Here is a 24,091-nt window from a genome sequence, read left to right as displayed (position 1 = left end):
CGCAGCCGCCCACGCCTCCTGCGCGCCGCGGCGCCCGAGCGGGCGGCTCTACTTAAGCCGCGCGCCGGCCGAGCCCCGGCACTCGCCTGGAGCGCGCGGGGGAGGCGGGCGGAGCGCACCGGGGGCCTCGGGGGCGCACGGCACCGCGGGGCTCTGCGCGGCTCGCGGCTCGTGGCGGCGGCGGCGGCGGCGGCGGCCGGGGCGCACGGCTGAGCTAGCGTCCGGGGAGGGCGGCGGCGGCTTCGGCGCGCAGCCCCGCTCCCTGCCGCTGACCCAGACCCGCCACCTCTCTGCCATGGCCCTGGCGGACAGCACACGTGGACTACCCAACGGGGGTGGCGGCGGGGGTGGCAGCGGCTCCTCGTCCTCCTCCGCGGAGCCGCCGCTCTTCCCCGATATCGTGGAGCTGAACGTGGGGGGCCAGGTGTATGTGACCCGGCGCTGCACCGTGGTGTCGGTGCCCGACTCGCTGCTCTGGCGCATGTTCACGCAGCAGCAGCCGCAGGAGCTGGCCCGGGACAGCAAAGGCCGCTTCTTTCTGGACCGAGACGGCTTCCTCTTCCGCTACATCCTGGATTACCTGCGGGACTTGCAGCTCGTGCTGCCCGACTACTTCCCCGAGCGCAGCCGGCTGCAGCGCGAGGCCGAGTACTTCGAGCTGCCGGAGCTCGTGCGCCGCCTCGGGGCGCCCCAGCAGCCCGGCCCGGGGCCGCCGCCGCCGCACTCGCGGCGCGGGGTGCAGAAGGAGGGCTCGCTGGGCGACGAGCTGCTGCCGCTGGGCTGCGCGGAGCCCGAGCAGCAGGAGGGCTCGTCGGCCGGGGCGCCGTCGCCCACGCTGGAGCTGGCCAGCCGCAGCCCGTCCGGGGGTGCGGCGGGCCCGCTGCTCACGCCGTCCCAGTCCTTGGACGGCAGCCGGCGCTCGGGCTACATCACCATCGGCTACCGCGGCTCCTACACCATCGGGCGGGACGCGCAGGCAGACGCCAAGTTCCGGCGAGTGGCGCGCATCACCGTGTGCGGCAAGACGTCGCTGGCCAAGGAGGTGTTCGGCGACACCCTGAATGAGAGCCGGGACCCCGACCGGCCGCCCGAGCGCTACACCTCGCGCTATTACCTCAAGTTCAACTTCCTGGAGCAGGCCTTCGACAAGCTGTCCGAGTCGGGCTTCCACATGGTGGCGTGCAGTTCCACGGGCACCTGCGCCTTCGCCAGCAGCACCGACCAGAGCGAGGACAAGATCTGGACCAGCTACACCGAGTACGTCTTCTGCAGGGAGTGAGCTCCCCAGACCCCCCTCGCGACCCCAGCGCGCCCGTCCCCCGTCCTTCCTGCCCAGGGGAGCGTTCTAGGTCGCCCCTCCCGCCCCACGCCCTCCCGCTCCCGCGTCTCCCACCTTCAGGAGCTGGGCCAGGCCCACTCACACCCCCCCGCCCCCCCCCACCTGAGAACCTGCGGCCGCAGATCCTCTCTCGGCTTCTTTGGACCCCGCTAACCGAGAGCCCAGATGTACCCCCTCCAGCGCTTCCTCTGCCCCCTGCCTCAAGCCGCCCCTCCCCTGGACGGTCCTTGGCCTGGATCTAATGGGGCAGCGTGGCCACAAAGTCACCAAGTACCTGGGGCTGGCAGAGTTGTTCAGAACCCGATTGGACCCTGTCCAGCGTGTAGAAGATTGCTTGACCTCCCAAGACCTTTTGACTGATGCTCGGTGTAAGAGATCAGAAGTGAGAACACTGGGAGTAGTTAGGGTTTAAAAGGTCGTCACGTAGTAGCCTTCTGACCTTCTTTAAAGGTAGAGTTTTTAAAGGGCTGGATGGAAGACTCTGGACCTGGACTTGGGATCCCGTGGAGGCGGTTCAGTGACTACAAATGAATAAAGTTTTGATAAGTTATAGGTAGGACGTAGGAAAAGAACCTAGTGCTGGCACAACGAAGGATCGAATCTTTTCCATGCACCACGAAAGGTCTTCGCCTGTGGCTTAAACTTGTAGAAAGTCACCCCCCCTCCCCCCCGCCCCCGCCGCGTGAGGACGCCTCCTTTCCCCTTGGCTCCAGCGCCAGGAAGCCTTTAGTTCGACCGGTCGGCAAGGCCGCGGGATGGGCGAGAGGGAGGAAGATTGCTGACTCCGACCAGGGCCAGGCAGCCCGGGTCACCGAGCGCAGCGGGAAGTCACCTGGCAGTGACTGCAAACGGAGCTGGGGAGTCGTGCACGTCGTGGGGATTAGGAAAGCCCGTATTCTTGCAGTGAATTGGCAGTAGGACTTTAGCTCGTAAGACTGGGGGGTGGGGGGGGTGGGGGGGTGGGGAGGGAGGAAAGGAGGGATGAAGGGGTGGGAAGGGAGGAGCAGACACACTCATTTATTATTTGAAAGTTGGAAGTTTGTGCCATCCGTTTGAGTACACGCACATTAAAAAAATAGTACACAAAAACATGCAAAGCATTTTATAAAGATGAAGAACAGATTTACTCTTATCTGGCAGTTTATTGAACTAACTGTTTTGAGTCCTAAACTTAGAAGTTGCTGATACTTATATAACCTAACCAAAGAGTTACCCAGTAGTTTTTGAACTTCAGTTTAGCTTTTTTTTTTTTGAACTTTATCTTCTTGTTGATTATAAGTCTTGATTTTAAGATCTAGTAACGAGCAAAATGTTTGATTTTTGGTTGCTTAAACTTCAGATTTCTTCTTAAAAATCCTCATTTTCCTCAAGCCCAGCCAATGTTGACTTCTGGGCAAACCCGAAAACCTGAAGATGCCACTTCTTTCATGCAGATTGGTTGAAATTAAGGTGGAATCTTTTTGAGTGACAGAGCTGCAGAGATAGAAGCCCCAAGCTGCCCATCTGTAGATAGCTATACAATGAAATATTTTTAAAAGAAGGCAAAAAAAAAAGTACTTACAAGTGGGCTGAGCAATAAAGTAGTGTTTTAGGTAAATGCAAGAGAAACAGAAGGAGACCTGGTTGCCTTATACCTTTACTCCAGTGGAATCAATTCCCACTGCATATCCTATCTACACCTTAGGTGAAGGGAAGTAAATCCTTGTCTTTCATGCTGTGAGGCTCCTTTGGATATTGTGTAATGACGGAGAAGCCTTTCTTTTTTCATTAGTTTCAGCAGTTTCTCTGAAGTATGTTTTTAAAGATTTTGTAAGGGTCGTTTTCAGTGTCCAAATTAGTGCTATTTTTTCTTCTTTTTAAAAATGAATCTTGTACTGTAATCTTACTATGTCCATAACAGATACTAAGAATGGGAAGTTTTATTCTTAGACTCATGTGATCCAATCTGTATATACCATATATAAGCATTTTACACGAATCATTTAGTTTTTTAATTAATTTACTAATGCTAAAAAAATTGCTATATTTACCCCCCCCCCCCCCCCCCCAGTAACGTGCATCAGATGGTGTATATACTACAGCAACATGTTTTCATGAGTTTCTTAGATCCTTGTCTCTGGGGACATTGGGTTAGGAAAAAAAAAAACATCATTGTAAAACAGAGTTTGCTCCATACTTTTTTCCTTGGCTACTAGTTATATACTAATAATGTGTCAGTTAACTGTCCACTTAAAATCAAGGTACCTGTATTTTTAACCTGCTAATTCTTTTTTTTTTTAATTGGTAAACAGAAAGATTTGAAGTCTTTTCATTGGAGTTACATTTTTAAAAAGATAAAGTTAGCTTTATGTATAAAGACTGAAATTGTAAGGGAAATGGAAGCAAAAATCCAGGAAGTTGTGTTTGCTTATACGTTGGGTGTGTTCTCAGAGTAGGTAGTGCAACAGAACTTATCTGTTTCAAGCCCAAAATGATTTAGCAAATTTGCTTTCTGGACAAAAGAGTGTCTCGGAGATTTCTCCACCCTCTATGCTGTTCTATTAGATCATGCAACAAAAAAGCACATACTTGACAACATCTTAGGACAGATCAAAACCACTGACAGATGGCAAGACACTGGGATTCTTATTTTCCTTGTTAAAACTGCACAGCTCTGGGAGTCCTGGGAAACTGCTAAAGTTTTGTTTATGCCACTCAAGTCTTACGGATTTTATCTTGTAAAACTTTGAGTTGAACTACTGCACTTCTTTGGGTGTACAGATCTTACTTCCTTACACACTCTGGCTGCCCTGCAGTGCTCCCCCTACCCCTTTCATTCCATGAAAGACTGGGAATTCAAATGGGTGGAGACCTTAAACTGACTTATTTTCCTACGGTTGACTGTCACCTCTAAAGTTGACAGTCGAAAAATGAAAATACTCTACTGTTAGCCCAAAGTAAAGACTGGCTGGGAAACTCTACACTAGATGGATAATATAACTGTGGCAAGAGAGACTTAGCATGGATACTTTTGGGTTCCTTCTCCTCTGTGCTGTGGGCCACAGAAGGACCCTTCGTGGTCTACAAAGTAGGCTAGAGTGTTGGTTGTCACCTCTGAGTTTGGATGGGGTATTGAGGGGTCCGTACATGTAAGCCCTCCAAAGACACCATTCACATAACCTGGGAGAATGTCATAAATTATTCAGATAATTAGGACTGCTTTAAGCTGACCCAGCATAGCATGCATTTACTTATGTCATGGCTTTAATTACCATTTGGTTCCTAAGTACAAGTGAATGACATGAGGTTTAACAAATTTCATTAAAAAAAAAAAAAAAAAAGAAAAGAAAAAGAATTGTTGACAGTGGTTTAAAAAAAACAGGTACCATATTCAATGCTTTTGCACCAGGTGTTGAGTAAGTTGCTTATTTTTAATACATGTATATCACAAACCATATTCAGTCTAATTTTTTCAAATTGTATGTTGTGAAAAATATTCCTTGGAGATGTGAGACTTAGAAATTTTTTTCCCTTTCAGTACTGTTTTTATTCTTGTATTTCTTACTTGTTTTTTGTTTTTTTGGCATTGATAGCAAAGTGAAAATTTGTAATACTAGCCAAAATTTTCTTCTCTTTCAAACCAGATCCATATATGGGGCCTGTTGCTTCTCTGAGGAAATGCATAATCTAAATTCTCAGACAAAAATGGGTGACTGGCGATGCTCATAACATATTCCAATTTTTATTGGAATTTTCCATGGAATGTTATTACATTGAAGCCATGTAAGGTGAAGCTTTGATAGTTTTTTACTTTTTAAATTATGGTAAATTCTAATCTAATGTTCAAAACATTTTTGTACTCCACATGAAAAATGCTAAATTATAGTGCAAGTATTTGGAAAAGTATTGACTGGAGGGGTTGAATTCTGTAAGAATTTCTTTTATAGTCTCAATCGTAAGTACTTTACTCAATTGACTTAAATTTCTAAAATAATAAACTGAATATTTTTTAATGTAAACTTAGCTGAGTAAATCCTTTGGATTTTTTGTTGTTTTTTCCTTACTATAACTCATTTTAAAACTGAATTAGTTGTTAAGTCTGTCTTTTGAGAATAAATAAAATACTCTTGGGTTTTCAGTGGCTGTAGTACCTGATATAGGATTTCCTAGAGCCAGAGACAAGTTATGTTGAAGTTAACTTTTCTTTGTCACAATTTTGGACAATAAAAATATAAACAGATTTGAATTTGAAGATTTAAATTCTCTACTGGGGCCCTTAGATAGAAGAAATCCAAGCAGACTATTTACATTAGAGTTTAATCTTGTGTGGTAGGAAGATGAATAGTTGACCAAGAATTCTTGTCACCTTATACATTTTGTGTGTCCCCCCCCACAGGCCAAGTTTTTTGTATTTTAAATGTATTTTGAGGTATGTAGTTTAATTACAACATTAATTGTAATGTAAACTATTATACAACTGTCTTTGTGACTTTATAGGCAGGTGAATTTTGCTATTACTATTGAATACTAATGATAGTTCTTTTATGACCACTCAAACATCAGTAGTGACATTTAATGACAAAAGTTTAAGATGTCCATTGTGGATGTTAATTTTGAAGACATAAACTATATATTATTTAAATTCTTCCCTACATCTGGAAAAACTCTTTATCTGCTAAACAATGTAAGATTCCCACAGAGCTCTCTGGGATTATGCAATTGTTGAAAACATTATATGCTAAGTGATACATATCACAAGCCATTTTCTCAAAATAGAAGGGGAAAGGAGAAAAAAAATTGTAACGATTATCAGACTTTTCTAACGAAACAGAAAGCCAAGAAAAAAAATCCCTCTGTATTTTAAAAAAGATATTTCAGACATGCTCAAACTTTAAGTGAGAATTTCTTCAAATCTCTAAATGCTCTAGAGATTTTTGTTCTCTCCATTCACAACCAGTTGTATAATAGGCCTACTCGATACTGTTTTCCCTGTGTGTGAAGTAATGAATCATTGATTATGTGACTTGTTATGTATTCTATTAAACACTAAGGAATAAAACATTCACTCCTTTAATTATTCTTTTTGGCTCCTGAATATGGATTGGTTTGAACACTGGTCTGATTTCATTTAATGGGTTAAGTACTGGGACCACTGGGAGCTCCGTGGTGATGATGAGCATTATGCCATCAGAAGGACTCCTCACTGGGTAATTGGTCAGTTTGGCCAGAAGTGAACAGGCTCTTCCCCCAGAGGTTATTGTGGAGAATGCCTGTTGTCAGGGTGGGTTGGTATTCAATGCGGAGGAAGAGTCCTTCACATTTTCTTTGACCTCAGTCTTAACAGCATATGCAAATTGTTTTGAAATGGGGAATGAAGGTAGAGATACCTTTTAAAGTTTGGGGTGGGGTGGGGGAGCACACCTGGATGGTTCAGTGTGTTAAGCTTACAACTCCAGTTTTCAGCTCAGGACCCTGATATCAAGCCCAGTGTTGGGCTCCATGCCCAGTGTGGATTCTCTTTCTCTTTTGATCTCTCTCTGCCCCTCCCTGGCTCACACTCAGGTGGGCATTCTTTTTCTCTCTCTCTCTCAGAAAATGATTTTGAATTTTTTTTTTTTTTGGTAGGGAAAAAGAAACAGGAGCTTTGTGACACGCCTTAATTAAAAGTACAATTCGTAAAGATAAAATTCCAAAGAATGTTAGAAGAGGAGCTGCATTTTTATTATAGGGTCTCTTTCCTGCATCCCCTCCATCATTGGTGTCCCTCCTCTTGAAAGAGCACAGTGCCTTCCAGACTGAGAAATCACCCAGCTAAAGGCAGTGCCAGCAGCCTGGTCTGCTGGGCTGTGGCACCGGAAGCCAGGAGTGGCATGTGGAGAGTGAGCGGGGCTTTGCCCTTCCTCTTTGCTTTTGCTTGTACTTCCTCTAGATAGCTTTTGTTTCGAAAGTATGCATGTTTAAGTATAAATGCACACATAAACCATTTGTTTTTTGAAGAGTTTATGTGAAAAATTTAAGACAATTTTTGTACATAATAAGTAAATCTCCCTCTTCTGGTAACCCCTGGAGGGGCTTCTTCCCAGGAGGTAACCATTGGTGTGTTTTTGCAGAGAATATATATTCCTCCCTTTTTTTCTATTCAGTAGGAATTATACCTGCCCTGCTTTCTTCTTTGAACCACACATTCTGGAGTTCTTGCAGTGCCTGAGTGAACATGTAGCAATGATCTACCTCATTTTCCTTGGTAGCCACGTGATAATGTACATGATAATGTACATGATGGTTCTAGATGTGCTGTCACTTATTTGACCAATCCTTTCTTGATGGGCATTTAAATTTTCAGGTTTTGTGTTTTTACTCCAGAGAGTGCTATATTGAATATCTTTTCACATATATGCAAATATAGGCGTCTTTTCTATATCAAGTGATGTCAAGAGAGAAATCACCTGTAGGTGCTATTTTCTTCTGTAGTGGCTATGGAAATGGTAGGATTCATTGGGAGATGTGTGTATGAGTTGGGAAATTAAGTCATTTAACTGGCAGATAATTTACAAAAATCTGTTTCATTTTATGGAAAAAATGATAAAATTGCAAGAGTTTCGAAGACAGAACTCTAAACATTAAAGATACTCTGAACTTGTAGAATCTTCAAGACCGTTTGCCATCCTCTGTCATTAACGACTTGGTGGGGTTGAGAACTTCTGCTGGGCTTATTTCTTGATGAATAGTTTAGAGAAAATGTTAATCTCTTAAATTCTCAGCTTTATTCTGCTCACATAAGAAGTTTCAAGGTCAGTGGTCCTTTGGGGCCAGAATGCACCTGTCTTTCCAATCACAGATCCCCCAAAGAGTGGCCTATGGGGCCAGGTAGAAAGAAAGCATTGAGGGGCCACTTTAAGCCATGAATTCTTAGCTTGGCTGCTGCAACTTTTTCCCACGTGCAGTCATCCAGCATTCATTCATTTATTCAAAATCTCTTGAGTACCCACTGTGTGCCAGACTGTGCCAATCTGATGAGTAAGGTGCCAGAATGAGTAAGCACTGAGTGTTAGAAGGGAGCCAAATAAGAACTTGGAAGTACAGTGCTAGGATAGTCTGAGTAATTGCTGGAGAAAGAAGAGGGATACTTAACTCAGCCTTCAGCTTCCTGGAGGAATTGGTGCCAGAAGTGAGGGGGAAAGGTAAAGAAGAGGAGGGAGGAGGGGCCTCCTAAGCACAGGCCAGCTTCCTGAGCAAAGACCTGGACACAGTGAGAACCAAAACCTCACTGGGGGGAAAAAAAGTCCCCCGCCCCTGGCAAACAAACCAAAAACCAACCAGCCAACCAGCCAACCAACAAAACAGCTGGAGTGGCAGTGACAGCCAGAACCTCAAATACCATGTTAAAAGATATGGATGTTAGTTCATTCTTAGTGTTTACTGAAGAATCTTAAGGTGTGAAATAAGAAAAAAAAAGCCACTTTTTCAAAGACCACTGGAGCTCTGTGGCAATGGTTTGGTGGGCAGAAGGGATTAGAAGCCAGTTAGGCAGCTGTGTATGGGGTCAGAATTATGTGCATTAAGCCACGTGCAGAGCACCTGGCTGCGAATGTAAGTAAGGTTTTAATCCCCTTTCTCCTCTCTTTGAACCTCTCAAGCCACACAGTTTTTCTATGAGATTGGCTTGCAATATATTGGGAGCACCATGTCCAAATGAGGAACTCTTCTGTTAATCCCTAGGTCTGAGAATCAAGAGGCGCATTGTGGAGTCTTTGAGAGACCGAGTTATTCAATAGACACTTTACTGAGCACCTGTTATAGTAGAAGTACTCTGAAACATCAACTCAACCTTTCAGCTTCAACTGTCACTCATTTAGTCCCCAATATATTTGAGACACAACAATCTCATTTCAGGTATGTTTTCTTTATCTTTAACAGTGGAGAGCAAGATGGTAAACTGGCCAGGTTAAGGGGCTTTACTTCTGACGCTACCAGAAGTCCCAGAACACTTAGCGCTGTCAGGTCATATATACTTTGCAGAGTTGGAGTTTTATGAACACCACCTTTCCCCCACAATTCTTTTAAATACACTTAATAGCTACTGAGAATGATTTTTCCTCTTGTCTTTCAAAGTGAAAAAGATGAAGCATAGGACTGCTGAGCCAGAAATGGTGTGGGAGGGAGGGAGAGGATGCTGGAGGTAGGCGATGTCAAACTTGGACATCCGAGGGCTTCAGGGTAAGGGGCCTTCTGGATCGGGGATGGGGGATGTTCCCCTGGACTTGCCCTGACATGGGTGGAGGAGGAGAAGGTTAAGGAGAAGAGGTCTATCGCTCTTGGTCAGAATGGAGAAATGATGACCGTCCCAACCTGATGGAATACATGTTGTCTTGTTATTCATTTATGTGCAAAGCTGTAGTGCAAGTGAGATAAAAGCATAAGAACAAGAAAAAAAAAAAAAACGATGAAGCACAGTAATGACAGATTATAAGATGAGTTATTTGGGCTTCCCTTTTGTTTTAGTAACAGACAACGTTTCCCAAGTTCTTTACAAATTGTTCCTCATTAATTCATTCTCTCTCTCTCCATTCTACTACTTTCCAAGTGGATGAGGGAAAGAATCTAAGGGTTAGAGCAAGCCCTACTTTCTGTAGATAGAAGGGAAAGGACAGAAGAATATTTTCTTCTGCAGCCTTTATCTATCTTTGAAAAGCATTGAATGAAACCACACAGTTCAGAGAGAGTGGAATGTGAAGGCCATTGACTTGGATTTTAGCCTCCCTGGTGACTTGGGCTGCTTGCTTCTATTTCATGGTGTGGTTTTATTTTATTTATTTTATTTTTTTATATAAATTTATATTTTTTTGGTGTTCGATTTGCCAACATATAGAATAACACCCAGTGCTCATCCCATCAAGTGCCCCCCTCAGTGCCCGTCACCCAGTCACCCCTACCCTCCGCCCACCTCCCTTTCTACCACCCCTAGTTCGTTTCTCAGAGTTAGGAGTCTCTCATGTTCTGTCTCCCTTTCTGATATTTCCCACTCATTTTTTCTCCTTTCCCCTTTATTCCCTTTCACTATTTTTTATATTCCCCAAATGAATGAGACCATATAATGTTTGTCCTTCTCCGATTGACTTATTTCACTCAGCATAATACCCTCCAGTTCCATCTACGTCGAAGCAAATGGTGGGTATTTGTCGTTTCTGATGGCTGAGGAATATTCCATTGTACACATAGACCACAGCTTCTTTATCCATCATCTTTCGATGGACACGGAGGCTCCTTCCACAGTTTGGCTATTGTGGCCATTGCTGCTATAAACATCGCGGTGCAGGTGTCCCGGCGTTTCACTGCATCTGTATCTTTGGGGTAAATCCCCACATGGTGTGGTTTTAATCTTCACTAAGCCTTGACATTGATTTGCCCATTTATGGGAGGGGGGGATTTATTTCTTTTTATTTGCCTCAGGCGCTCAACACAAACCTAGCATATAATAGATCATCAAGAAAAGTTTGTTGAATAAGTGAATGAATGCTAATGTTAATTCATTCTTTTTTATTAGGGAGAAAAAAACTAACTGAAAATTTGCCCTTTACTTGTTTTTGGTGACACTACTAAGAATCAATAATCTCTCTTTATATGTATTTTTTGAGAAATTTTAACTCTAGTTTCGTAAATAAATAAAAATGACTCTCCTTCTGACTTGAAAGCCAGAGATTATGAGAAGACCTAAACTAATATGGGTATTTTATTTTGAATAGTTATTAGGTGGCAGTTGTTCCAAAATCCTGAATCTTCCGATGAAAGTCAAGTTCACTGAGAGCCATATTGTAGACTTTCTTCCAGGGCTATTATTTATTACAAATTTTCGAAATCTTAACTGGAAAGTTTCAAGAGGTGCCTCTTAAGAGTTGAAGGAAAGAAATTTGACCTCCCTGGAACACTGGAGTATACTGTTCCAAATGTTCTGCTGGTGAGGGTTGTGGGTTTTTAAAATGACAGTTGCAAGGAATTTAAAAAATGATCTGTGCAGTGATGCTCTGACCTTACAATAGTGGGCATGCTGTTTTTCTTTCTGCGCAGAACCATGTGTGTTCCAAGTGTTAAGTACTTTCCATGAGCTAATGTCAGAACCACTGCTATTAGGCCAAAGTTTTGCCTGCTCAGTCTGGGAGTGTTACTTTTAAATTATAAGAAACAGCAACAGTGCTATAGACTGGATGTTTACATCCTCCCCAAATTCGTATGTTGAAATCCTGACCACTCTCCCCACCCAATGTGATGGTGTTCCTAAGGGGGGCCTTTGGGAGGTGAATAGTTCATGAAGGTGGAGCCCTCAAGAATGGGATCAGTGCTCCTTATAAAAGAGACCCCAGCGAGCAACTTTGTCTTTCTCACCATGTTAGGACACAACATGTTTGTTGTTCATGCGCAGCACCGTCCCCCCCACCCGCCCTGCACACCAGGCATTTTTGTTACAGCAGCCTGAACTATGACAAATAACAGTGAAACTGTATTATATTGTTGCTATATTTCTACTCTGGAATGAATAGTCTCCTTCTCCCAGTATCTTAGAAGAATTCTCAAAACTAGTTTCATGTTATAGTTTAATTCTAGGTTTGAGTCAGTTTGGGGATAAGTAGGAAAACCAATGCTTTGTTTTAGTTTCTGGATCTAGCAGATGAAGAGGGTCTTTGGGGCTTGAAACCTTTGACATTTGTCTTTGATCCACTATGCTTTATGAAATAATTGATAAATCTGCCAGCGACTTCTAGTTAAAGGACGGTATTAACTCTCATTTAGTTACAGCAAATTAAACAAAACTGATCATTAAGAAAGAGCAGAAAGACGGAAGTCAGTCATCTCTTTAAAAATGCTGAAGTTAAAATTGCCACACGCCATGGTGAGAAACTATGAGAGACTCGCTTTTTTTTTTTTTTTTTTAAGAGATAGCCTCTATGGGCCTTTTTTTTTTTTTTTAAGATTTTATATATTTATTAGAGACACAGAGAGAGAGAGAGAGAGAGAGAGGCAGAGACACAGGCAAAGGGAGAAGCAGGCTCCATGCAGGGAGCCCAACATGGGACTCGATCCCAGGTCTCCAGGATCAGGCCCTGGGCTGAAGGCAGCGCTAAATCGCTGAGCCACCGGGGCTGCCCGGGAGACTCACTTTTTAAATTGTGATAGGCAGTTTCCTTATTGGGAAGTTTTAAAACGAGGGCTAGAGTGCTAGGAGGATTATTGTCAGTGGTTCTGTGAAAGACATAGATCTTGGAGATATGCTTAGTGATTTTCAACGCCATCCACTTCAGTCTTTGTCTCTCAGAAAATGAGAGTCTTCAGGTCTAATATAAAAATAATGTAAAATGGGTTCTGGGTGGTTCAGTGGTTGAGCGCCTGCCTTTGGCTCAGGTTGTGATCCTGGGGTCCTGGAATCGAGTATGGCATCAGGGCCCCCACCCGGAGCCGCCTTCTCCCTCTGCCTCTGTTTCTACTCTCTCGCTGTGTCTCTCATGAATAATTAAAAAAATGTAGTAATGTTTTCCTTAATCCAAAGTTTGGAATTTTGTTATAGTTGGGTAGTGTTTATGCTCCAAAGAAGTTGCCATAGCAGTTATAAGAGATGTATAGCTAAAATAAACTGTATTAATAAAGCTAGGCTATGGGAAACTAAAATAAAGTTTATTAATAAGGCTTTAGGGAACTTCTGTCTTCCTTAGTAATTAACACTTTGCATCTGTTAAACCAAAAATGATTTAGTCTAAAAGCCAAAGGCTTAAAACACACACACAGATACACATCCCAAAAAGAAAAACAAAACAAAATAAAAATCCCCAGATGAGCATGCTTTTATTTTAGTATTCTATAAGCAATGTCCATAATATATTTTTAAGCAAAATGAAGTATATTTGTCAAAAATAACTTTTTAATTTTGCAGATACAAAACCATCCTTTTCTAGTCAACAACCCTGTGCTCCATGTACTGTTAGAAGCAACCGGAAGCTCTTGCACATGTTAATTTCCCCTGGAGTGTTGAAAGGGAAATGGTGAGAAAACGGGGTTAGTCAAGCATTGGGTAGTGAGAATGTATGAAGCATAACTATGAAAAGACAAGAATTCTCTTTTTCTATAGGAAAGTCAAATTAATAAGCCTATATAAATCCTGTTTTTTAAAATGATTATTTTAGTAGACTTACCTTTATTGCAATAAGAGCTACCAGAAATTAACTTAAAATGATATTTAGCGGATCATTAGTAGACAGAAGGGAAGGGCTGGCTATCTGTTAAAAATTTGTGATGTTGGAGAGGATAAAAAAAGTTCTGGAGACAGGTGATGGTGATGGCTGCACAACAATGTGAATGCAGTTAATGCCACAGAACTGGATATATAGAAATGGTTAAATGGAGGGTGCCTGGATGGTTGGGTTGATTGGGTGTTGGAACTCTGGTTTCAGCTTAGGTCTTGATCTCATGGGATGTGGGATGGGGCTGTGTGGGGCTCTGTGCTCAGTGGGGATTCTCTTCCTCTGCCCCTCCCTCCATTGCATGTGTGCACACTTTCTCTCTCTTTCTCTCAAATAAATGAATAAATCTTTTAAAAATATGGTTAAATGGTACATTTTCTGTATGTGTATTTTATCACAATAGAAATAATATGAGTTTCATGAAGATAACTTGAAAAATATAGAAAATTATGATGAGAATAAAAATTCTAATATAAAGCTGTGAAAACAACGATATTGAAATCACCTCTAACTATAATGAAGAACCATGAAAAGTTGCTCTTCTGGCTGTCATATGCCAGTAATATAATGCTTAAACATATTTGCAATTCTTCATTTGGAAGAGTTATGAATCATTCAATAAAATTAGCCTAATAACTTTAGGTAACCTTTTAATTTCTGAAAATTTGAGAATGCATGTTTGTATCAGTATGAGCTTAAATTTGTATTTTATGAGTATTCTATTTTTGGTGCTTTGTCCCTCTCCATTAGCTCAAATAATTAAGAATTGGTACTCAAATTGAAATGAAATTCCACCCCATTTGGAATTTCAAAGGGCTTTGCAAGAACATTACAATTTCCATTCCACAAGTCAGAGGCAGGAATAAATAATTGTTCAGGAGGGTAAGAGCATTTAGAGTCAGGAATCAACTTAGCATTTTTAATGTTAAGAAAAGTCCTGATCTGGGGTACCTGGCTGGTTTAGTAGGTACAGCATGCAACTCTTGATCTCAGGGTTATAAGTTTGAGACCCATGTTGGATGTAAAGATTACTTAAAAATAAAATCTAAAAAAAAGGAAAAGTCCTGGTCTATGTTCTGTTAACATTTTTGTTATTACATAAATTCATTTAGTGTTTGCAGGGCTTATAGCATCAGGCCAATCTTTTTTTTTTTAAATATAGATTATCTATTTATTTGAAATAGAAAGCAAAAGAGCAGGGGGATGGGCAGAGGCACAAGCTGACTCCCCACTGAGTGAGAGGCAGTCTAACCCCAGAACCCTGAGATCCTGACCTAGCTGAAGTCAGATGTTTAACTGACTGAACCACTCAGGTGCCTCAACATAAGGCCAGTCTTTATGCACCAAAGCTACGTAATGGAAAATCAAAGTAGTGATCTTAAGGAGATATCAAAATAACTGCATGGATTGGAACTCTCTACTGGGATATTTTCTACAGAATTTTCCCAATGGTCATCTGCAACAGGAGGGTTAAGGATGACCAGAGGATGTGATTATCTGTCTTAGCTGCTTTGGGATTCGCATCATTTAGGAAGTGAATCAAAGCTGAGGGTTGTCAACTCAGGAGGAAGAAGATTCTTCAGAATGATGGATTGTAAATTTGGGTGAAAATTAATACTGGGAAGAATATATATACCAGATGGCAGAGGAACCAACTCAATTGAAGTAATTTGGGAGGTTAGACATACAGATAGAGCAGTGGTTCTCAGTGGGGAGGGGGTTGGAGTACTTCTTTCCCCTCCCCAGGATGGGCCACGTCTGGAGATGTTTTTGGTTGTCACAAGTTGGGAGAAGGGTGCTACTGGCATCTGATGAGCAAAAACCAGGGACACTATTAAACATCTTATTAACATACAGGATAGCCTCCCACAACAAAGAGTTATTTGGCCCTACATGGGGATAATCCTGAATGTATAGGTAGGCAAAGATATAGCCATGGTAAGGCATTGGGTTTAAATGTGGACCAAGGTATTGACTGTTACAGAGTTCCAAGAGGAGAGGGATATGTGACTTGCCAGATTTTGCATGGGTTAAAGTGAAGGAAGGAGATGGCTAGTGGGTAGAAAGACTCTTGCTAAGGTATTTTTGTGATCTTGGTGGGTGTTGCATTGGGGCAAGCCAGGAGAAGCCTGGAAAATAATTGAACAGAAAGTCTTGCCAGGCAATGTATCAAGTCTGGAGAAGGGCAAGCCAGTACCATAGCTTCAGGCAGCAAAGTGAAGTTTAAATGGCCCTAGAAAAGAAGTGGATAAATATGGTGGGCCTGGGTAGGTGAATGTGGACAAGAGTCTGGGAAGACATGACTGGTAAAAAGTAACAGAAGCCAGCAAGTAAAACAAGGGTTCTCAAACCTGCTTGTACATTACAGTTAGGGCATTAAAAAAATTACCGATACCAAGGCCCCAACTCAGACCAATTCAATCGGTGTTTGGGGGAAGAGAGTTTGAGATGTCAATTATGTTTATAGATGTTTCCCAAATGTTTCTTATGTGCAACTGTCTTCATAGGTCCATAAAGTCAAGGAGGAATAAATAGGGCAATTAGGACAAAACTGAAATAAGCTGCCGTCTGAGATTAGGGGCTAGTTGTCCTCTGCCCTGGAGTTTTGCTACCTGTCCTTTTTCAGGGATGTGTGCAGGTTGCTGGTGGCTGGTGTAGATGCCAGGAGCTTGAGGCTGGGTTTTACTTACAGGGGAAGGCAGAGCTGGGCAGGCAGGGGCTCACTTCTTACTAGTGGCCAATGACTGAGCTTTGCCTTTAAACTTCCAGAAAGGCCTCAAATTACCTTCTGATGAAGAGGAATCACTTAGGAATAAAAATAATATTAAGTTTTATGGGCAATTAAAATTTAGTTCATATTTTATATGTATAGGAAAGAGAAGGATGCCATTCTGTCAAATTGTATATCTTGGGGAAAGTGCACAATTTTCTCTACCGGTAGCTGATAAAAGCAGCTTGTTATCTCAATGCCCAAGGAAGGATGATGAACTGGCGAGAAGGGTGACTCCTTTTCAGAGAGGCATCTCCTATCTGCCCTTTCCAGTGTGGAAACATTCCTGAGAAAACATTCCTTTTTAGCAGAAAGGGAATATGCGTGAAAGCATTCTTTGTCTGCAGATTCCTGGGACATTTTCAAAGGGATTGAGTAAGTGACTGGTGAGAATCTAGTCCGTTTTCATTTGTCTCTGGCAGGGCCTGGTAGCAATTTAATATTCTTTATTATTATTTTCCATGCAACTTCCTTCCTAGCTTATGATTCCTGTCAGGACTGTGTATTATTACACATTAGTCATTTTTCTTGGGTTGGTCTATAATGCTTCAAAGGAGGGCTGGCGTGTTTCAGTAATTTTGCTCACAATTTGATTTGCATTTTCTAGAATCCCAATTTAGTTTCATCAGCACATTTCCACATACAACAGCTGGGCCCCTGGATGGGATCATTTACATATATTAGCAGCCGAAAGGTAGGCACCAGCGACCAAAGCTGGCCTGACACTTTCTCAGCACCTCAACTGACATTTTTGGAAGTAAACTCTGCCTCCCTATTGTAACTATGTCAGTGACAATATTCTGTGGAAGACTTACAAAAAACTGTTGATCTCCAGGCAACTTTTAAGCTATAGCTTTGATGGAAGGCATTGAAGGATAACTAGAGAATATGTTCTGTCCTACTTCAGGGTCAGGAAAGAATTTCAACCCCTCCTACTACATATATCTTTATTATTAGATAAATGGCAGAGGAATCGGCTTCTCAATTGGTTGATGATTGCCTGAAGGAAGATAATCTATTAATCCATAAACATCACTGTGACTAAGACCCCTGAATGACTCTCCAAACAGCTGCCATCACACACCTGGGATTTGAGTAAGTCGTTGTGCAAGGCTCAGAAAGCCCACGTTTCTTATCACCATTTTCTTTACTTACAATTAAATTCTTGAACTATGGTCTTGGTCTGTACAGTAAACTAAAAATGCCTCCCCACCTTCCCTCAGAGATATCTGCATCCTGATTATGGAAATCTGTACTTGTGAAAAAGATTTATTTGCAGATGGTGATTGAGTGAAGCATTTTGAGATGAGATTATCTTGGATCATGTCAGAGGTCCCTGAGTGCCATTACGACTGTCATTAAAAGAGAGGCGGAGAGGATTTGAACACAGAGAGAAGAGGAGTAAACCATGCCACCACAGAGGCAGAAGTTGGAGAGATGGCCACAAGTCAGATGTGGCCACAAGTTGGAGAGATGTGGTACAAGGAATGGTGCAGCCACCAGAAGCTAGAGGAGACAAGGACAGGATTTTCTTCTATACCTTCTGGAGGGAATGTGGTTTTGCCAACACCTTAATTTCAGCCCAGTGAAACTAATTCTGGACATCTGGCTGTTGGACTGTGAGAGAATAAATTTCTGTTTTTTTTAAGCTACCATGATTGTGGTAATTTGTTATGACTGTTTTAGGAAACTAATATAGTCTGAAGAGTCTATCCCATGGGTCTTGGACAGGTTGCTTATTTATTCTAGTATATCAAAGCCAGTGATTTTCTTTTCTGGAAATAAATTATTAATTTATTTGATATTTTTCATTTGGTATCTCATTTATCACCCATTTGTTCTACTGAATCCTTTCTGTTTAGGCAGATGATCTGCTGAAGAGATCCCCAGATATGGGACAAAACATTTGTGAACAAGTAACCTAGAAGACTCAGTGTTCCAGGAAAGAGAGTTAACATTCTCTGCTATATATTGAACATTTATCATTTCACTGTTTTACTTTCCACTCCAGTTTCTATGAGATAGACAGATCCACTGTATTTTATCAGTATAGAATAGTTTTGTATAAGATACCATACAGTTGGAATTACACTCAACTGTTTTCAGACTTCACCTTTACTTCCTCTGCTGTTATTTGACCATGATTCACTGCACCGGCTTAGGAGTTATAGGACACTGTAGTATAGGTGTCACTGAGGGTAATGTGGGTCCTTGGGGGACCTATTTCTATACAAGTTGTGATACCCAGTGAAATGTTTCAAGAAAAGGTAATGGATTTTTGGTTTTAGTTAAAGGTCCTAGAAATGGATGAAACAAACTGCTAGAGATTTAAAAAAAAAGCTCTTCATAAAAGCACTTCATGAATTTTTCTATTAAAAACCTGAGAAACATAATTCTTTTTATAATCATTGACCCCCCTCATATGACAATGACTGCTTCCTGAAGGGGATAGAATATAATCAAGTTGGAAAACTAAATGGCTTCTTTTAGCAAAGAATTTCAATACATGCTATATGCGCTGTGTTTGTGAAAAAGTATCAAGAAGCAAGTATTTTTTTTTTGAAAACATAATTTTACAACAAAATTATAAAGTAAATTTTTAGTTAAATGTAAATGATTCTGTTTTCCCAAGTGCCTTACCGATGGAAACAGGAGAACTCTTCAAAATAGGTTTGAGTCATTTGTACAGGAAATCTATATTTAAAGCTTAATTTTGTTTGTGGGTGTAAAAGAGCAAATTTTGCCACCCCAAGATATGCCTCTTTGGCATATTGACTGTTCTAAGCTGGTTATTTTTAAGAAACTGCAGAGGCAAGAGAAACTGAAAACTGGGTAGCAGTTAACTGGTAGTAAGAGACATTTACATACGTAAGAGAAATCTCCAATCCTAAGAGTTTCTTCCTCAGTATCAGGAAGAAGAGGACACTCTTAAGTCATTAGAAATTTATCAACAGACAAGTTGTGGGCTTAACTATGCATAACAACCTTACCTGGCTTTACTGTGCTTTTCCTCATAAGCTTCCATAACTCACTTCCCATCTCCAATACTTTCCTTTGGCTTTAGCTGGAGGTGATATTTAAGTTGATGGCTTCAGCCGTTTCAGTGAGTTACTCAGTTTTCCTTGGTCTCTGTCATGTATATAGGAGGTATATGTGTTATTAGACTTTGATTTTTTTCTGTTTTTCTGTCTTCTGTCAATTTGATTCTTAGACCAGCTAGAAGAATGTTGAAAGGTTAAGTTATAAATTCTTTTCTCCTCTACATGGGCAAGTACTTACTTGTTTACAGTTTTCATAATGCTCTCTGTCCCTTCCACAATTCATTCCAGGAACTGCGGTAGATACTGATTGGGGTAAATAAGACCATGTCTTTATTATCAAATGTTTTATTATAGGCTTTATGAATTTTCAGAGATACAAAGCAATTGTGAGCAAGGTGGGCCTGAGATCAGATTGAGTGGGGACAAGCTTTACTGTTTTCTGTTTACTTCAGAATTAATCCCCAATATTTCTTTTTTTTTTTTTAATCCCCGATATTTCTAACAAAGCCCAAGAATAAGTTAAATTTCACAATGTTGGGAGATGGGTTATACATATATAATTCTTATTTGTAAAATAAACCTTTGATAATGAAAATGCTGAAGAACAATTATAGGCTTTGCTCTGAAGGGTCAGTCTGAGAATTAACCAGAGAGATGGCATATGAATTATGGATTTTCTTGTCTAGTGAAATGTCTTTTATCACAATTCCCTGAGAAAATTTATATTGTGCATATTGAAGAGAATGAGAACTAATTAATTATCCAGTCTGTTGTTTATTTTCTGTCTAAAAGAAAATACCCCCGTTTTCTTGTATAATGAATTCAGTACAATTACCATATGCCCAGTCAAAAATTGTGTCAGAATACCATACTACAGATATGTACTTTATATGATCAGTATTTATAAACAGATGAAAATACAATTTTGTTCACGGACACTAGATTAAAACAAAAAGAATATTTTGCTCTTTAAAATGTTCTAATCTATATAGAGAGTGTGTTCTCTTTACCTGAGGCAATACATACTGGCTTACCTATCTTAATATACTGAAAATATAAGAGGTGTATAGTGAAATAATTTCATGTAAAGTTGAAGTTTGCTAAGCTAAAGTAATTAAATAGTTGATTGGGTTGTGGAAAGAGATTAAAAAAAGAGAAATAGAAAAGTAGTTTCTTCAAAAAAAAAAAAAAAAAAAAAAAAAAAGAAAAAGAAAAGTAGTTTCTTCAAATTTGAGGTAAACGACTTTTATGTTCAGGGAAGTAATGTGGGTGCGAGGTCTGTGTGTGGAGGAGAGGGAAAGGGGATTTGGTTGTGGGGAAGGTGAGAATTCACAGGGTTTTAAAAATCAGACTTTAAGTGTTTCCTTGCAACTGTCCAGAGGTCCTGCCTTTGCTACAGTCTGAGTCTTGCTGTTCATTTCTGATTTCAGTTTTGAATTCTTGACATTGGCACCTCCCAGTACCCATACTTTGTCAGAAGTCAAGGCTATCTAAGAACCAGGCTGCTGAAGCTGAGATTCTCATCTGATTGTCAGCCACAGAAGGTGTGATAGAGTGAAACATCCAGGATTTCCAGACAAGAGACCTAGTTCTGAATCCTGGCAACTAACACTTATTAAATCTGTACCTTGGTAAGTCATTTATTTTCTTTGTGCTTCAGTTTTCTCACTATAAAATGGGAGGACTTCACCGTTTTGTTTTGACATTTCATAAAATAGCATATGTAAAAGCAGCTAAAAGTGATTTGTAAGTAGTAGGAGCTCAATTTCCTCCTCCACCTTCCCCACCTCCTCCTCCTCCTCCTTCTCCTTCTTTTCCTTCTCTTTCTCCTCCTCCTCCTCCTCTTCCTCTTCCTCCATTATAAAGAACACCCTGTTCATCCAGTCATCAGAGCACCTCCTCTTGGTGGCAGGGTAGATTCTCCAGAGATACTACACTAATATTTTATTATTATTATTATTATTTTAATATTTTATTATTTTGAAATAATAACAAATGAGCAAAAGAATTGTAAAACTTTTGTATGTGCACATGCCTGCATATGTTTATCTTTGGGGGGGGCACATCTTCTATCTTTTCCTTTCCTCTTTTTTTCCATATTTTTTCTCAGACTGGACTAACCTGGGCTGAGGTTAAAAGACTAGTTCAAGTTTGGATGTTGGCATAAGTCTGAAAACGTGGGCCCCAGAATTATCAAATTTTGTTTTGGTAGCAACTTTTTGGTACATCTTCATGCATGAGCCCCCACTCTTGCTTCTTACCCTTTCCCTTTATATTTCTAGGGATGACCACCATATTATGCTGCTTGTGGTAGCTGACAAGGCCAAAGATCTCAAAATCCATTTGTTAAGAACTAGGACATGAATTAGATTTTTCCTTAAAAGGGATTTCTCAAGAGGATAGGCGGGGATGGGGAAAGGCCTTCTCCAGTTGTTCTCTTCATCCTAAATGCAATCTCTTCCAGGATTTGCAGGTGGAACAAAGGATTTGCAAATATAAGTGACAGATGTGATTTATTTGACTGGGGTAGAATTAAAAAAAAAAAAAAAAAGAATCAATTGCCAATTTTTCAAACTCAGTAGATTTCCCACCCAAATCTAGATTTAGGTTGCTCTGAAAATGATCTGGCAACATTCCAACAAAGTAAGTATTGATAGATAATAAATAGCTGCCTTTAGAAAGGCAAGTGATCCCCAGTCTGAACATTCCCTCCTGCCTTGTGTAATTGCCCAGATTGGCTGTTTGGCTCTTGTAGGCATTTGGATTTGCTGCATCCACCGTACATTTAGCATTGCATATCCATTACCACCTCTCCTGGCCACATCTTCCCTCTTCCTGCCCTGGCATCCACCCACACATATATGTTTTTCCAGCAGAGCTCATGAGCTCAGTAAAAACAAGAACTGATCTTCAGAGAAAGAATAGGGTTTACCATGGCAAACCAATGATATTCAAAACTACAAGCCATAATTCCAGAAATACCAGTTCTGTTTTTTGTTTCTTTTGAGAAGTGAATATCTTATTTTGGAAGCCAAAACTATAATTAGAATACTACAGTGATATAGTAGTTTTATGAAATCAGTTAAAAGGCAGTGGATATGTTAAAGAAAGATTGGATTAAAGGATTGAAAAAGATAAATCAGGCAAATTCTCACCAAAAGAAAGCTTATGCACTTATAATAATTTATAAAAAAAGTAGACTTCAAGGCCAAAAAACATTAGTAGAGTTAAAGGTAAGATGTTTAATTCTCCTGAATGTTGTAACAAATTTGGATGCTCCAAATAACACAGTTTCAAAATATATAAAGGAAAATCTACAGAACTGTGAAGGGAAATAAACAATTCTACAGTGATAGTGGGAGACTTTAACACATCTTTCTCAGTAAGTAATGGAGCTAGTTAACAGGAAAATCAACAAAAATGGTGCACCTGGCTGGCATAGTCAGTTGAGCATGTGACTCATGATTTTGGAGTCCTGAGTTCAAACCCGACATGGGATATAGAGCTTATTTAAAAAAAAAAGGGGGGGGGGAATCAATAATGAGAGAAAATTTTGAGCAATATATTAATAGATTTGATCTAATGGTCACATATAGAACATCTAAGAACTACAAATGCATTTCTTTTTAAGAAAGGTTGGGTTATTTATAAAAATGAATATATCCTATATCATAATGGAAGTCAAAACAAATTTAAGATAGTAAAATGATAGAGTATGTTTTACCACAAATGCAATTCAGTTAGAAATCACTAACAAAAAGATATCTAGAAAGAAAAAAATCAGTATATGTGAAAACTAAATAAGAAAGTTCTAAGTAACCCATGGGTCAAAGAAGAAATCATAATATAAATTAGAAGTTTTTAGAATTACACCTAAATAAAGATACTACCTATAAAAACTTAGTGGGAGCAACCAAAGCTGAAAAAAGGGTAATTTTTAGTTTATATTTTAGAGAATTTAAGCTTATACATTTGAAGATATAGATGAATTCCTAGAAAAATATAACTCCCCAAAACTGACTCAAGAAGAAATAAAAAGCCCTGGTACAAAGAAGATTTCAGAGTCCTGAGTTCAAATTTATCTTCAGATAAATTTATCAGAAGTTTTACAAACATGGCTATTCCTTCTGTGTAGACTTAGAGAATAGGAAGAGTAATGTCTAGAATAAAATGCTCCTTAGAAGGAATATGAAAAAGATAATCCCATAGAAAAAGAGGCAAAAGATTTGCACATTTTCATAAAAGAGAACTTTCTTTTGTATTTTTATATTTTTAAAATAGCTTTATTGAGGTATAGTTTATGTACCAAGAAAAACAACAACAAAAAATCCCTGAACATATTTAAAGTATACAATTTAATAAGTTAGGAGATTCGCAGACAGCTGTGAAACCATCACTACAATCAAAGTAATAAAATATCTACTACCTCCAAAAGCTTCCTCCTTCTGCTTAGCCCTCCCTTTATTTGTGTGTTTGTGTGTAAGAACACTCAGCATGAGACTTATCCTCTTCACAAATTTTTAAATGTATAACATTAATTTGTTAACTATAGTCACTGTTGTTCCATAAATGTCATAAAAAGACTCATAAAAAGATCCTTAATCTTCTCCCCTCCCGACCTTCCCCTCTGTCTTGTCTATCAGTGGTCTTATTCAACAGTGTATTCCCAGAGCATTAGAAAACAGAATAGGATCTGGCTCATAGTAGACTTTCAGTAAATATTTATGTGAACTAT

The 24,091-nt window shown here is 40.4% G+C and overlaps 1 protein-coding gene and 1 long non-coding RNA gene across 2 annotated transcripts in view; both read left to right on the top strand.

Moving 5' to 3' along the window:
- The window catches only part of LOC112655798 (uncharacterized), a 145,375-nt gene that overhangs the window by 59,556 nt on the left and 61,728 nt on the right, over positions 1-24,091 (top strand). The window contains exon 9 of the long non-coding RNA XR_007404855.1: positions 20,787-20,987. This is a non-coding gene — a long non-coding RNA (uncharacterized LOC112655798). The remainder of the gene's footprint in view (positions 1-20,786; positions 20,988-24,091) is intronic.
- Positions 86-6,392, top strand: KCTD12 (potassium channel tetramerization domain containing 12). The gene has a single exon (XM_025441000.3). The coding sequence runs from the start codon at positions 296-298 to the stop codon at positions 1,277-1,279; it is 984 nt and encodes a 327-aa protein (XP_025296785.1). The 5' UTR covers positions 86-295; the 3' UTR covers positions 1,280-6,392.

This window comes from Canis lupus, chromosome 22 (assembly GCF_003254725.2).
Source record: "Canis lupus dingo isolate Sandy chromosome 22, ASM325472v2, whole genome shotgun sequence".
Lineage (NCBI taxonomy): Eukaryota > Metazoa > Chordata > Mammalia > Carnivora > Canidae > Canis > Canis lupus.
The sequence above is the reverse complement of the archived record's forward strand: the minus strand, read 5'-3'. Positions and strand labels throughout refer to the sequence as shown.